The 17,151-nt window shown below is 42.3% G+C and overlaps 1 protein-coding gene across 3 annotated transcripts in view; it reads left to right on the forward strand.

Moving 5' to 3' along the window:
* Positions 1-17,151, forward strand: part of DCAF6 (DDB1 and CUL4 associated factor 6) — a 264,140-nt gene that overhangs the window by 164,007 nt on the left and 82,982 nt on the right. For all 3 annotated transcript variants that reach the window (XM_073616111.1, XM_073616112.1, XM_073616113.1), the window contains 3 exons: positions 2,667-2,778; positions 11,429-11,520; positions 15,422-15,659. In XM_073616111.1, the coding sequence (XP_073472212.1) occupies positions 2,667-2,778; positions 11,429-11,520; positions 15,422-15,659 (442 nt within the window). The remainder of the gene's footprint in view (positions 1-2,666; positions 2,779-11,428; positions 11,521-15,421; positions 15,660-17,151) is intronic.

Consider the following 17,151-nt stretch of genomic DNA (forward strand, 5'->3'; position numbering starts at 1 on the left):
ATAGGGATTTTTTCCTGTTTCGGGTTAATGTGGGGCACATGCGATGAGAGGCTAATCTCTCGAAGAGCCCTAGCCAGCATTTACCCTGGCTTGTTTTCTCATTCATAAGTATGGGTCTTGAGTTTAGAAAATTGAGCCTTAACCACTTCCCGACCGCCGCACGACTATGTACGTCCTAAGTTTGAATGGGGATATCGTTGTTATGGCAGCAGCTAGCTGCCATAACCCCGGTATCCCCGTTTTCGTGCGGCGGCCGGCTTTCAGATAAAAGTGGTCCCTGCAGCGGATTCGCCGCAAGATCACTTTTATCGGTGGCGGGAGAGGGCCCCCCCCTCCCGCTGCGATCCGGTGCCCTCCGTCGCTACCGACGGCTCTCTGGTGTGTCTGGAGACGAGTGAGGCCAAGATGGCGCTCACTCGTCTCCATGACACTGCTGGGCGGAAGCGACGTCAAAAGTCACTTCCGTCCACGCCTCTTAAAGGCATATTTTTTCAAATGTCATTTTTCTAAATGACTTTTTTTTTTTTTATTGCATTTTAGTGTAAAAATGAGATCTGAGGTCTTTTTGACCCCAGATCTCATATTTAAGAGGTCCTGCCATGCTTTTTTCTATTACAAGGGATGTTTACATTCCTTGTAATAGGAATAAAAATGACACAATTTTTTTTTTTTTTTTAAACAGTGTAAAAATTAATAAAATATTGTAAAATAAATAATAAAAATAAAAAAAAAAATTTTTAAAACCCCCCTGTCCCGACGAGCTCGCGCGCAGAAGCGAACGCATACGCGAGTAGCGCCCGCATATGAAAATGGTGGTCAAACCACACGTGAGGTATCACATCGACCGGTAGAGCGAGAGCAATAATTCTAGCCCTAGACCTCCTCTGTAGCGCAAAATATGCAACCTGTAGAATTTTTTTAAACGTCGCCTATGGAGATTTTTGAGGGTAAAAGTTTGACGCCATTCCATGAGCGGGCGCAATTTTCAAGCATGACATGTTGGGTATCAATTTACTTGGCGTAACATTATTTTTCACAATATAAAAAAAAATTGGGATAACTTTACTGTTTTATTTTTTTATTCAAAAAAGTGAATTTTTTCCAAAAAAAGTGCGCTTATAAGACCGCTGCGCAAATACGGTGCAAAAAAAAGTATTGCAATGACCGCCATTGTATTCTCTAGGGTGTTAGAAGAAAAACCATATATAATGTTTGGGGGTTCTAAGTAATTTTCTTGCAGAAAAACCTGTTTTAAACATGTAAACACCTAAAATCCAAAACGAGGCTGGTCCTTAAGTGGTTAATTTAATTCAAAAAGTAAAGCTTCAAACGTTTCACAGAGAGCCCGGAGGTCATCAAAATTATTATGCGCCTGAGAACGTTTTATGTAATGTTTCTAGAGAATGCATTTTGATGAGCAAAGTCGCCAGTTGTTGGTTTTTTTGTTTGGACCCTTGATCAATAAGGTTTCCTTTTATAAAACATTTGTGAGCTTCCCATAATAGTATTGGGCTTGCAGTAGAAGGTTTGTTAATCTGAAAAAAGGAATCGCTCCAAAGATTCTGCAGCTCTCACCTCCTCATCCTGAATATAGGAGCTACTAAGCTTCCATTGCCAAATCCTATAGGAGTTGGCCAAAAGGAAATTTTCCATCACTACCAGGACATGATCGAATAGCCTGCAAATCTCAAAAGAGGTCTTGTGTACACAGAAAATATTTGATTGTTTGACAAATAATTGATGCAGAAATAGGTCTGAAGCTCCATTGAGAAGGCATAGTCTTTCTTTTTAACTATGAAAGCCATCGACCAGTTTGGCATGTATGAGTTGTTTAAAGAAAATGTGAGAGGTTGGAAGAGCCTTTAGATAGTTCTGCTAGGGGTCAAGTGCAGCATTCATATCCCTGTCCAGTATAAGAGTGTCCTTAACAAAAGTGGCCAGATCCTCCAGGCAAGCAGTCTGTAAGTAATCTGGTCTGTGTTGGTAATGTAAAGATTCACAAGGGTCACCTTCAGTCCCTCTAGAAAGCCTTTCACAAATTGGTACCTGCCATGAGCAGCTGCTTCAGGGACTATCTAGTGCTGTGGGCAAGGATAATGCTGGCACCCCTAGATTTAGAATCAGGGCAGGTGCCGTGATAAGCATGAGGGTATCGACGATTGGTAATACGCTCAATATGTCTGGTGGTGAAATGAGTCTCTTGGAGAAAGGCTACCTGAACTCTTTCCCTCAGCGTGTCCTCCAAAACCCAAATGTTTAGACCCTTGCCTTTTTAGGACAACTGTGGAAAGCAATTTAGGATTGAGATTTTGTGTTTGAATAGCGGGGGAATACATAATCAAAAAGAAATGAGGCCTGAGGGGTACCAGGAAAATAAGAAAACTTTTTAATTAAATGAACCCCTTTTGGGAGGACAGAGGAGAAAAAAAGAGTATTCTACTGTCCCACCAGGTTCACAGAAATTTAAAAAAAAGCAATGCTCCTAGACAATCCCCCCCCCCCCCCCCCCCCCCCAACCTTACAACCTGAGAGGGAAGGTCTGGAGCTTGTTCTCTGCTTTTGAGGTAAAATGAAGTGCATGAAGATACTTTAAACCTTTAAATATGAAAAAGTGATATGAGTGTTTGTTTGCAGGTTAATCAAAGACTGATTTTTCTACTTTGCAGAGAGTGGTAAACGAAGACCAGAAAGTGAGACAAGTGAACCAGTGCTGCAGTTGCATTACAGTACAGAAGGAACTACCACAAGTACTATAAGACTGGATTTCACAGATGAATGGTAAGTGGGTTCCATTGTATTGCTTATCAGTTTGTATGATAGTGATTTGAAATTGTACAAAGATTTATTTCAGAGCAGTAGGCTAGTGCTAGAACTGTGCACCCTTGGGGTCCTGAGTTCTGCACGAACCAGGAATAACATCTCCATTATGATGTGCTACAATTCTTTGTATGTGTTTAATTCTTGTGACCCTCCTACAATACAAAAACATACTGGTAGGCTAATTGGTTTCAACTCACACACTGGAGAATCTGAGTTATACAGTATGATTGTATAAATGTAGTGTTGACATTGTAGAGTGTAACCAGTGTTTGATGTGAAAAGATCTGTGTAATGTGTAAGGTGCTGCAGGATATAATGGACAGGAAGTGTCAACCAGATTTAGTTTTCCAGCAGAGTTACTTTGCTGCCTATTGATGGATAAATCACATGTGTTGGTTATATACAGCTTGCCTTCAGGAGGTGGCCACTGGTAACACAATTGAATGCCCAGCCGCCACTCTAACCCCACCCCTAATGGTCAAGTTTTTTGCTAGTGTCTTAAGAGGCGGTACTCTTTCTCATCAGCTCCACTGAGGAAAAATCTAGATTTGTAATACTTCAGCCCCTCAGGTACTGGGATCTGCTTGTGGTGCTCCCCAGGCACCTAGTACACTACTTTGTTAGCTGTAGAGCACTTTATCGTTCCAGAGTCGTATTGCAGCCTCTGGTGTGAACCAATCTTTGAAGACTCACTTTGTGAGCAAGCCTATAGACAGGATGACGATATACTGGAATGTGACTTTTGGACACTGGACTCTGCCATTGGCACTTTTCTGACCTTGTGTCCCATGTTGGTTAGCCACAGAGCGATCTTATTTTTTAGTTCTCTAGATCAGTGGTACAACCCCTCTGGTATACCCAGTCGCTAATGTCTACATCTGACACAGAAACCTAATTAAAAGAGATGTATGGCTTAAAAAAAAATAAACAATCATACTCCCCTAGCTGCAGCTGTCCCCCACGGTCTCTATCTAAGACTGAGAAATAAGTGATCAAAGTGATGATTGTCAGCCGCCAGCTCTCTGCTCTGCCCCTCCAGAGCTTACTGGAGCACCAGGCTGTGGTGAGGGTGGGAGTGGCTGGCTCAGTCTCCCAGTGGCTCATTGAGAGGCCGAGCCAGCTGCCGGTCCAGGCATCTGGGTGGATCCTGACTGTAAAGTTGGAATTTTTTCCCGAGCCTGGACCAGTGACGTCGGCCAACAGCGGGTCATAGGAGTGCAAAACGAACTGAATATTTTTGCATTCATGGACTTCATTGATCAGTTAGAGTTCTTATTTAAGTCCTAATTCAAGCTAACTGATACAGTTCTCTGCCATCATCTGGCCCCAACTTTAGTTTGCCTCTAATACCTCTAATGTAACTCAAGATTCTCAAGTTTCACAGCTTTTTACGCATATACATGAAGCCTTTAACTTTGCTGGCCTCTTAGAAGTCTTTAAAAGAGAAGTGTGGCCAAGGCTTTCTTTTTTTGTCCTACTTCTCTTCTGGGTCACAGTGATTGACATTTGCAGGAGAATTTATTTTGGGTTGTTTGGTGGTAAGTTATGGCAAGAGCAAGAAATATACAGCTAAGTAGAAATAAATAAATAAATATATATATATATGCCTGCTTTATCATACAAAATTTGTTAATGGCATGGATCTCTGCCTACAGCTAAAGCACATTGCAGGAAATCACAATCTACCTTCCATATGAAGATTGCAGATTTTGCAGCAATAAACCCTCTGTTTTAAACCATACTTCCACTTTTATCTGGGTTTTTTTTTTCTCGTGGCTGGAAAATCTTTGTCCAGTGATTTCTGCAATTCACATCCCATGTGGAAAACTGGAAATTGGTCTACTTTAATTGCCACTGCCTGGATCAAGGGGAAGGGGCTCTTCATCTGGACATCTTCAATCTGAAGTGTCAAATGTGGGACTCTGGATGTAGACACCCAGCCTAGCCTGTAGATTCAACAAACTTCCTCTGTTTATAACCAGGACCAAGGATCCTCTAGCCCTAACTTTGAATGACTTGATAATTCTGTGGTCTCAGTTCAGGCTAATCTAAGCCTTCCCTCCAATTTTGCCTCCTTCTATGAAAAGACAGAGCAAGAGAGGAAAACCGTGATTTAGATTACATGAACTGGCTCAGAAGAACTTGGTACACAGACATACTCGGACTTCTAGCAGATGATCCCTGGCCTTTACCCAACAGGCAACATCTGCTTTTTCAAGGCCTCCAATTCCAACCTGCTTCATAGTCTATGGATTTATTGGCATGCTTATTGAAGCCCGTGTCTTAAAAGATGGGGTATCAGAGTCTTAAATAGAGAAAAGTCTTATTCATGCATTGTGAATAGCAAGAAAAGCCACTTCCAGGAAGATCTACTATCATACCTAGAATTCATTCTTTGCCTGGTGTGAACACTGGCACTTCAATAACAGATTACACTGTTCCTCAAATTCTGGCCTTCCTACAATCAGGTCTTAAAGACCATATGACCTTAGCTGCTTGCCAACCAGCCGCTGCAGTTATACTGTGGCAGGTTGGCACAGCTGCGCAAATCGCCTTAGCTACACATCGACTCTTTAAGATGCTATTATAGCGGGCACGCGCACCCGCAGAGGGTCCCCGGAGCTGATGCACGTGCCCGGTGGGCACGATGTCCGCCAGGCACTCGCGATCGCTCCTGACAGAAAGAAAACAGGGATCTGTGTGTGTGTGTGTGTGTAAAAACGCAAATCCCAGTTCTGTCAGGGGAGTACAGATTATGTGTTTCTATTAAGTAGGAACAAGATATGTCTCCTCTCCAAGTCACTCCCATCCCCCCACAGTTAGAAACACACATAGGGAACACAGTTAACCCATTGATCGCCCCCTAGTATTAACCCATCCCTGCCAATGACATTTTCACAGTAATCAGCGGCTATTTTTAGCTCTGAACGCTGTATAAATGTCAATGGTCCCAAAAAAGTGTCCGATCTGTCATCAGCTGCAATGTCGCAGTCTAGGTAAAAATCGCAGATCGCCAACATTACTAGTAAAAAAATAAAAAATAAATAATAAAAATGACAAATCTTTCCCCTATTTTGTAGAAGCTTTAAGTTTTGCGCAAACCAATCAATATACGCTTATTGCGATTTTTTTTTTTTTTTTTTTTTTTATGTAGAAGAATATATATTGGCCTAAACTGATGAATACATTTTAGTTTTTTTTTTTTTTTTTACATTTTTTTGGGGGGCTATTTATTATAGCAAAAAGGTAACAAAATATTGTTTTTTTTTTTTTTTTTTCAAATTTGTCGCTCTTTTTGTTTATACCGCAGAGGTGATCAAATACCACCAAAAAAAAGCTCTATTTGTGGGGGGAAGAAAAGACGTCAATCTTGTTTGGGTACAGCGTCGTACGACCGCGCAATTCTCAGTTAAAGTGATGCAAATCCTTCCAAGGCTGAAGTGGTTAAAGAGTAACTCCACTTTTGTTGAGAACAAAACAATCCCCTTTGGGTGATCAATGTGCATTTCAGGGATTTTAACAAACGTTGTAGCAGATTCCTATTTGTTTCTGCTCTGAAGAAAAAACTGTGTTTTATTATGTCAATGTACAATCTGAATGAGAGTGGCTTTTTCATTATTAATCAGCTGATCCACTTGCAGTGTTCTAATGAGGAGGGTCTGCATCCCTTTAGAAGTAAAAAAAAAAAAAAAAACCCTTGGGAGTATCTCACCAAAAATGAAACTTTTGTTGCACATGATGGCCAAAATTTGACTTGTATCTTAGTGTAGAGTTTTACAATTAGTGAGCCCATCACACAAGCAGGAAATAACATTTCTGCACATGTTCTGTATACAAACTGTGCACAAAAGGCCTCCAGGTTGCCATATTAGAATTTGACAGAAAATTATAGCGCTGAGAGAAAAAGGGAAGGTAATTTTTAAGAACGTTAAATTACAATATGGCTTGTGTAGCAGTTGTATAATACCGCATAGTATTGCAGCACCCTGTGCTTCCTTGGCATCTCAGCTTGATTCCCTCTGCCCTGCAGAAACCGCTTTTTGAACCATCAGGGATATTCCTTTAGAACAGGCATCACTAAATGGTGGACTGCAGTTCACATCTGGACCGAGTGAATGTCCCATCTGGACAGCCTGGTCCTCTGTTCATACCTTCTCAAGTTTCTACCAGGTGTACTTCTAATATTTTTACTAATGCAGCTTTTAGCCACAAGGTTCTTGCAGTGGAACTGTAAAGTTGAATCATGGATGATTCATATAAGAGGAATTTTGACTTACAGCCCATACACACATTCCCACACAGACAGCAGCGGTGCGGGGGGGGGGGGGGTGGGGTGGGGGTGATGCTCATTTTATCACATTACATAGTTCCCTTTTTTTGGGGGGAGGGGGGCTTTATGTGAAGTGTGCAAAGTGACACTTCATTCATTTCACTGCACAGCAGCACTGTGCAGTGTCTTCTGTGTGTCAGCAGTTACCTGTGTTTATCCATGAGAAAAAACACAAGTAACTGTACGTAGTATACTGTACATACCTATACATATCTATAAACACGTCATGTACTGTACTCCAATATATGGAATTTAGAGGTAAGTCAAAATTCCTCTTCCATTAATTTTTTTCTTTTTTCATCATCGCTGTCATACTGACTGTGTCAACTATATATGTGATAGTTTGAAGGTTTTCCTTTTCATTCCTTCATTCAGAGGCTCTTGTATGTCTATTGTGTTACTGTGTCACTGCGTTGGCCCTCTGTTTTTTTTTAATGTGTCAATCCCTCCACCCCTTCCTTAAGTCTGGGTTCACACCTGTGACAGATGCAGGGGTCCGGTGCGTCCCTGTTCTCCATTTTCAGGGACAGCCCTGAATTCAGCCCTGAAACTGAGCCAAAGATGCACAGCATCTTTGCACTCCTGTGCACTCCTGTGCACAGCACTCCTGTCCATAGAGAGCCGGTCACAATCTCCTGTCATGCGAATTGGATGCGGGGAAACCCGCATCTAATTTGCATAGGTGTGAACCCAACCTAAAAGGGAATCAATGCTTCTTTGTTTCACATTGAAGGTCTCCTTCCCTCTCTCCCCTTATATTACTCTTGCAGGCTCTATTTTCCTGTTTTACCTTTGGTCAAGGATTACATATCCTAGGCTCTGGTCTTTCCCTTACAAACATTTGTGTTTTTGTTGACCACTTTCCCTCAACTTGTCCTCTTATGGTGGTTGTTGGGTTTTCCTCCATTATGTTGAAGTCCTTAACCCTTTCATAAACTGTAGTTTTCCCCCTAGTGGTACTACTTGTCCTGTTCTGATACGTCAGATTTATTCTTTGTGCCTTTCCATCTTGCTTTCCCATTTTTTTCACTGGTTCTTCAGCAAATTATTCTTTTGGATATTCGTCTAGTAAGATTTCCACATATATTGGATCTCTCGGAGGCCGTGGACCTCCCCCTCAGTTAAATTACCTTAGAATTTCCCATTTGATTTACTATATCCCTGTATCCCTAAATGTTTTTTAAAGAAAATAAGATTTTATTTTTATAATCCACTGACAGCCCCAGGAAGTTGCCTACTGGAGGAATGGACACTGGCATGCCTTTGGTGTGTAGCAAAGCAGTGCTGAGTGTTTGATCCTAAATTCAGAAGGGTGGGAATTGTGCCCCTCATTAACCTTTGGGACATCCAAAAGCAACACAACTGTAGAAAGGAAGGGGGGGGGGGAGAAACATGGTAAACAAACACTAACCGGTCCAAGAAAAAATCAAAAACTGGAAAATTAGAGCCGCCTGGAGTTTTCTTAGTAGTTGGCATAGCATAGCTAAGAATCGTGTAAAAGAATACCAGATGGCAGCCTTGCAAATCTAAGAAACATTTGCTTGATTCTGAAAAAGCCCAAGAAGCACTCAGTTCTAGTAGAGTGTGCCTTGACAGGGAAGGGTGAAATATGATCCTTGAGACCATAAACTTTAATGAAGATCTGCTTTAGCCATCTAGATATGGAGGAACAAACTGCTTGTGCACTCATAAGGGCTCCATTCAGGATGGGAACCCATCTTCCTGAAAGAAGCCATGGCTGAGGGGGAGACTCTCAAACTTAACCACATCAGACAATGAAAGTAAATTTTCCTTTTGGTGAACTGACAGGGGGATGTAAGATCAATGTCCTGATTGAGGTGAAAGACAAACTACCCAGGGCAGGAAAGCAGGTCTGGGCCTCAATGCCATCTATTGTCCCTTTGCTAAACCAGTAAAGGGTCTTTGCAGGATAAGGTCACCATTTCAGTCACTTACCTTGCAGAGGTGATGAACACACATTGGTCTCCTCTCTGACAGGACGTGGATCTGTGTGTTTACACACACAGATCCACGGTCCTGCCGTGTTACCAGGCAATCGCGGGTGCCCGGCGGACATCGCGGCTGCAGGGCATGCGCATCGGGTGCCCAGTGACACGGCGCGTGCGATTGCCGGCGGCATGCGTGCACCCCCTGGTGGGCAGGGAAGGCGAGGGTGTCATATGATGCCCTCCCAGAACGAGAGCCGCGCCGCCTAGCCGTCATATGACAGCCGGCGGGCGGCAAGCGGTTAAACTTCCCTCTTGAGATGTGCCATCTTGTTGTGTGCATGACTGTGTGTATGTTTGGTTCTTTTTACTTCTTAACCCCTTTGCCTCAACTGTACACATACTGTACAACAATTCCAAAAAGTTGCCGCAGTCTTCTTTGGGGCAAAGCTAATTTAAAATAGTTTGCTGCAATGTGGAAATTTTACATTCTTTTTGGCAACCATGGGTGCCGGAGTAAAGAGGAGAGGGACCTTCCGGCTTGTTATCAGAGCTCAGTTGCATTTCTGATGGTATGGGAGTGCATTAGTATGTATGGAATGGGCAGCTTGCACATCTGGAAAGGCACCATCATTGGTGAAAGATACATCCAGATTTTAGAGCAGCATGTGCTCCTATCCAGATTACAGTCTTGCATATTTCAGCAGGACAGTGTTTAACCACATACTGCATCTTTGACAACAATATGGATTCATAGTAGAAGAGTTCCATACCCCTCACCAATTGATTTGGCGCATCTTGAAACGAAAAATACAATGAAGACCAGGGACTTTTGAGCAGTTAGAATCCTATATTAGTCAATTTGATTCATGCTGCCAGAACTGCCCATCGCCCCCTTCTTGCTATCTACAGATGCGGAGAAGGCTTTCGATAGGGTCAACTGCCAGTTCACGAGTGCCACTTTGGAGCATATCGGGCTTGGGGGGGGGGGGAGGGGTTATTCATGTTGGGCTGGATCTTTTCTCTCTACTCTTGCCCCTTGGCTGCTGTCAAGGTTAACAAAACACGTTCTGATTTTTTTCATGATATCGAATGGCTGTCCCTTGTAGCCCTTAATCTTTATACTCTCCCTAGAGCCTTTTTTATATACAGTATGGGCAGATCCTGAAATTATGGGATTCCGGAAAGCTTCCAGGCTACATAAGGTGGACAACCTGATCTTTTTTTTGATGGACTCTGGCCAAATTGCCTCAATAGTTGCATACGTATGGCTCCCTTTTCTAATTTTCTATTAATTGTCTAAGTCCTCTGCCCCCTCTTTCGTTAGACCGGGCCACGATTGATGGTCTCTGCCCCTCTTTCACCTTCCAATGGGCATCCAAAGCCATTCGTTACTTGGGAGCGAATACATGTATTTTAACCTGTATCATCCACCTTATCAGATTATCATACTATCTCCACTGCGGCAATCACACACGGTTCAATCTCCCCACCGGCAATCCTATTTGGATCTGGCTTCCATTGGGAATTAACTCCTAGTGGAATTTTGATGAGTGAATGTCTGTGCAATGTTGCGGTTTAGTGGTTCATTTTTATAGACCAGATGAAATCATTAATGCATGCAGTGCCCTGATGAAGCGTATTGCGAAACATGTTGGCTGCTTCTGCATACCTATGTATTTGATTTCATACACCAAGTTTCAAATCACGGTTACAATATGTATTATGGCTGTGTTGTTTTTATTTGATATTTTTCAATAAATTTATACTTTTATACTAATTGTTGTTGGTGCTCACCTTAATAACAGACATACCACCTCCCTCCAAAATCCCATAACTCCTTGAGAGAGCTGTGTCTTTCTCCACATTTTATTCATACCAGGGACTGAGAGGAACTGTCTGTCTCTGGAAACTGTCCAACTGTATATTCATATATTCTATTTACGATCTATTATCTACTAATATTATTTATTATCCAGTTGTTATTGCTTCTGTGACTTAAAGTGGTTGTACATCCTCTCATATACCCAGTGTTGTGACTGGCCTCAGGCGATACATGGAGATGAAACAAATCCTCCTACATAAGTTGTATCTGTTTATCTGCAGTCTTCTCTTCTCTAAAGCCATTCAAAGTGCATCATTTATACGGCTTGTCTGAGCTTTCAGAAAGCAGTGGGCAGGGAGCTGAAGTTACACTCTGCAGAGCTCATTGAGAACTGATTAGAAGGGTCTTATTGAGCAAACTCTTATTTGCTATATATTTTAACTTGCACCAATTTTTCTATATACTTAAAGCTAACTTTTTTTTTTTTTTTTTTTTTTTTTTTTTTAGGAGCAACACTGCCTCAAGTTCAGTAGCTGTAAAAGTGGGACATTCTGATGATGCTGCTACACCCGAACCCACTTTGCCAAGTGAAATGGAAGGTACTAGATTTTTATTGTAACTGGTTCTATAAAAATCACTGTGTGCCCCACAATCTGTTTGCAGATTATACTAAAGGCTTTGCTTTACTCAAAGCGATATTTTATAAGTGGAATTTGGAGAGCTGAGTCAGTGGCTGGCTCTTATAACTCAGTCACTCCAGTGAGGTTTTTGTGCTGGAGTCTCCCAATGTGCATACATGCCGCACCATTACAAAGCTGAACCCACCCTTGATAGTTTTCACTTTCATTTAATTAAGAATGCAACAAGAGGAGTGGAAACGCCCAATGCATACACAAGGGGATGGAGGTGGAAACAAAACCATAACATATGAAAGGGCGAAATCGCCACCAGCATCCCCCAGAGATATAAGAATGTGAGAGAGTCCATAAAACTCAGCCTGTTGCTAAGACTATGCTTGGGTGGAATGCCATTTTAACCACTTCCCTACCGGCCACAGTATACATACGTCACGGTAGGGAAGCGTTTATACCAGGATCATGGTGGAGGCTACAACCATGATCCCGGTGTCAATTTGTAGGACCGGTGATTCTCTTTCAGGTAAAAGTACTCTGAGCGGCTGGGTAGCTGCTGGAATACTTTTACAGGTGGTGGAGGGGGAAGCCCAGCAACGATGCGGCCGATGGCATCCAGATCTGGCCTTGCAGTGAGGGGAACTGAAGCTGTTCCTCCCACTGTGTAAAGGCAGAACCTGGAAGAGATGACTATTTTGTCACTTCGGTTCCGGCTTTTTGTTTACTGGCCGCATAGTAGGCGATCAGACCGATCTGTGCCTGATCAGCTGCATTGGAGCCCAAAGGAGAGATCTCTCCATAAAGAGTACATGTCATTGTCAAAAGGGAGGTTTACATTACTTTTGACCACAAAAAAATGATCAAAAAATGTTTTTTAACCACTTATTCGGCCACTGCACAAACGGCCAGGTGGGCACTTCCTCCTAAGTGGACGTTCCTGAACGTCCCTCAGAAGGCGTGGGATCGTGCGGCTGCACGATCCCGATGTGCTCGTGTCACCCAGACAGGGCGCATCCTGGATCGGCAGGAGGGCTCTGTGATTGGCCCTCCTGATCACATGATGGCTGTGTCCAAACCTAGCCATCATGTGATGTAAATGGAGAGCCGGTTGCTGGGTGATCAGCTCTCCTGCTCCTCACATGGAGCTTGTCAGTGAAGAGAAGGAGAGCAGATCTCTACAGCCGGCCGGTGATCAGTGAGTATGAGCTGTTTTTTACAGCATTTTACACACTGACCACCGGCCTAGTGTCCCCAGAAAAGTGTCCCCACACAGCACAGTAAAAACACCTGTCCCACATATGTCCCAGTAAAATCATCTAGTGATCATCTGCGCACATCTGTCCGTGATCGCACAAACCTATTATACACTTATCAGGATTTTTTTTTACATGTAGCATGTAGACATGTAGCAGAATACATTTTGACCTAAAATTTATGATGAAATTTGATTTTATTGGATTTCTTTTACATCGGAAAGTAGAAAATATTTTTTTTCAAAATTTTCACTTTTTTTGCTTATCGTAAAAAAATAAAAAAACCAAGTGGTGAAGAAATAGCACCAAAAGAAATCTTTATTTGTGTGAACTAAATTATAAAAATTTCATTTGAGTACAGTGTAGCCTGACCGCACAATTGTCATTCAAAGTGCGAGAGCGCTGAAAAATGAAAATTGGTCTGGGAAGGAAGGGGGTGAAAGTGCCCAGTATTGAAGTAATTCAAGAAACACTCTAAAAAAAAAAATTAAATTATTTTTTTCTTTTTTTTAATCACTTCCATACCGGGCATTTTGACCCCCTTAGTGCCCAGGCCAATTTTCAGCTTTCAGCGCTGTCACACTTTGAATGAGAATTGTGCAGTCATGCGACGTTGGGTGTACCCAAATTAGTTTTGGTCATTTTTTTACCCACAAATAGAGCTTTCTTTTGGTGGTATTTGATCACCTCTGCGGTTTTTATTTTTTGCGCTATAAACAAAAAAAGAGCGACAATTTAAAAAAAACAATATTTATTACTTTTTGCTATAATAAATATCCCATTTTTTAAAAAAAACTAATTTTTTCCTCCGTTTAGGCCGATATATATACTTCTGCATATTTTTGGTAAAAAAATCGCAATAACCGTATATTGATTGGATTGCGCAAAAGTTATAGCGTCTACAAAATAGGGGATAGATTTATGGCATATTTATTTATTTATTTTACTAGTAATGGCAGCAGTCTGCAATTTTTATCGTGACTGCGATATTGCGGCGGACATATCGGACACTTTTGACACTATTTTGGGACCATTGACATTTATACAGCGATCCGTGCTATAAAATGCATTGATTACTGTATAAATGTCACTGGCAGGGAAGAGGTTAACACTAGGGGGCGTTCGAGGGGTTAACTGTGTGTCCTAGGGAGGTGATTCTAACTGTAGGGGGAGGGGACTCACTAGGGGAGGAGACCGATCGGTGTTCCTCTGTAATGGGAAGACACGGATCAGTCTCCTCACCTGACAGGATGTGGATCTGTGTGTTTACACACACAGATCCATGGTCCTGCTCGGTTAACGGGCAGTCGCTGGTGCCCGGCGGACATTGCGGCCGCCGGGCACGCGCATTGGGTCCCGAGTGATGCGGCGGGAGTGCGCGCCCTCCACAACGCAGGGAATCCCAGGACGTCATATGACGCCCGCCCGGAGGGAGGAAGGGTTCCTGCAGGCATCATTTGACAATAGAGCGGTAGGGAAGTGGTTAAATAACCCTCGTCACCTCATGCTCACACATAGTGGCGAAGGCACGCGTCGGTCCCGCGCGCATATGTAAACAGTGATCGCACCACACATGCGAGGTATCACCTCGAATGTCAGAGCAAGAGCAATAATTCTAGCACCAGACCTCCTGTGTAAATCTAAACTGGTAACCTGCAAAGGCTTTTAAAGTTTCGCCTCATTTAAAGTACTGTAGTTTGTCGCTATTCCATGAGCGTGCGCAATTTAAAAGCTTGTCATGTTTGGTATCTATTTACTCTGTGTAACATCATCTTTTATATTTTACCAAAAAATGGGGTATTATATTGTCTTCGTGTTCACTAAAATTCATTAAAGTGTATTTTATCCAAAAAAAATGTGTTTGAAAAACCGCTGTGCAAATACCATGTGGCATAAAAAATTGTAACACCCACCATTTTATACTCTAATGCCGCGTACACACGGTCGGACTTTTCGTCTACAAAAGTCCAACGGACGCTGACGGACTAAAGCTGGCTGGTAATCCGATCGTGTGTGGGCTTCTCCGGACTTTCAACGGACTTTTTTAGCCTCAAATCCGACGGACTTTAGATTTGAAACATGCTTCAAATCTTTACGTCGTAAGTACGACGGACCCCGAAATCCGCTCGTCTGTGTGCTAGTCCGACGGACAAAAACCCATGCTAGGGCAGCTATTGGCTACTGGCTATGAACTTCCTTATTTTAGTCCGGTGTACGTCATCACGTACGAATCCGTCGGACTTTTGTGTGGTCGTGTGTAGGCAAGTCCGTTCGTAAGAAAGTCTGCCGCAAGTCCGCCGAAGGTACGTCGGAAGTCTGTCGGACAGGCTGTCGGACTTTTGTAGACGAAAAGTCCGACCGTGTGTACGCGGCATAAGGCCCTTGCTTAAAAAATATATAATGTTTGGGGGTTCGAGGTAATTTTCTAGCAAAAAAAGTAGCTGTTTAAATGTATGTGAGATGTGTCAGAATTGGCCCGGTATTGAGGTGGTTAATGGGTTGTCTGTATTAAGTTTTGTCCTCCATATATAGATCTTTAAATATCTCTACCTACATTTTTATTTTGACAAAAAACTCCTTCTATTATTGACATGCATATTCTACTTTTTTTTTAGTCACTACTTCTGTTTCTGCTGAACAAGATGCGGCTGCACTTCCCGACAACATGGAAACAGACCCAAATAGCACAGAGATGAGTTCTGAACAACCAAATGCAAGCTCAAGTACGGATGAGCAACCTGAAACGTCTAAAAACACAGCACAGTCTGATATGTCTGAAAGTTCCAGCCATCGGGAAACTGACAGCGATGACAACACAGTTCGGTTGCCACCAAGAGCTCAGACTCAAAACAGGTGAGTTAAAAGCTAGAGCTCTATTGTGTGCTGCATCAAGCCATAATTCCATCAATACTCAAATACCCCCTGCACAATTAACTGAACACAAAAACAAAAATCCAAACGTTTCATATTCAAAGTTACTAATGTGTTGCCACCTGCACTGATGTGTTCCCACATTTGCCAAAAAATATCTATACCAATAAAGTGCTGTGCAGCATTATAAAACAGTTGTGCACCAAAAACTATTTATGAAAATTGTAAAATTTATCCTGTGTGCCGGAAAATGTATACAATACAACTGTGTCTAGTCAAAAGTAGCAAGTGAAATTAATAAAAACAACCTAACAGTCCAACATGTTTGTTAATCACAAGTGTCAGTGATCCAATCTGTATGATAAAAAAAAAAACATGTTGGTTCATCACAAGTGCCCATGAATAAACTGTGAATTCCATGTGTTCCACCACCTGCCACCTTATGCTCTCACCTGGAGATATTGCCCTATATCATGGGTGCTCAACCTGTGGCCCTCCAGCTGTTGCGGAACTACAAGTCCCATCATTCCTCTGCCTTTGGGAATCAAGGGATTTTTTTTGTACCTGCTGGACACCTCCGAAATGATCACATGCCTCCATCCAATATAGTTCTTTCACAGCATGTGGCTCAAAGAAATAAAAACCATCATCACACTTGCCTCTCCATTAACACTATTTTTATAGTAAAAAAAACAAATAAAACCTGTTGCCCCCTTTAAGAGAATTTCAGATTGTTAAACTCACAATGTACATCATTCATCCACATTTGGGTTTGCGTGCTGATGTCCTAAGATCTGCTCCCCAGGTGGGTGCGCTGATGTCATAGGCTCCGTCTCAACAGACTTCAGTAATGAGATCTGCCCTCCCTTTTGTTCCCGTTTCTGTTCTAGGCCTCCTTTTGAAATTTTGGGTATTCCAAACAATCATGGCGGTTTTTCAGTTCCCCTAATGCAAAATGAATACTATAAAAGGAATTTAAATCCAACAGGGAGAGAGGACGCTCTATCATAATTGGCACTGCGAGAGGGCGCTCATTATAATTGGCACTACACATATGCAGACCTCAGAACTCAAGCTCTGAAATGTCTCCATTTTACAAATCTGCCCAGGTATGGCAGCCCAGTAAGCATTAGCCAGTGATTGGTTTATGAAACCTACTGAAGCAGGTAAAAAAAAAATAATTGTTTTACAGGATACACCAAAAGCAGTTTCGTAAATCAGAATTAAACCCCACACCAAAAATGAATTGTGCATGAATTATGCAGTTTTTTCTTTTCTTTGGCTTTTCCCCCTCCTGTTTTCACCTGGTGATCTGGCGAGTAACTTACCACACCACAGGAGGCACAGCAGTATTGTAAGTCTGAGGGGAAGAGAGTGTTAAATGTATTAGCAGATTTAGATACACTAACAAATTGAAGCCAAACTCCAGCTCACACTTTATAATGCGTTACAGCAAGCAGTTGTTTTCCTTTTG

This window comes from Aquarana catesbeiana, linkage group LG02 (genome assembly GCF_042186555.1).
Source record: "Aquarana catesbeiana isolate 2022-GZ linkage group LG02, ASM4218655v1, whole genome shotgun sequence".
Classification (NCBI taxonomy): Eukaryota; Metazoa; Chordata; class Amphibia; order Anura; family Ranidae; genus Aquarana; species Aquarana catesbeiana.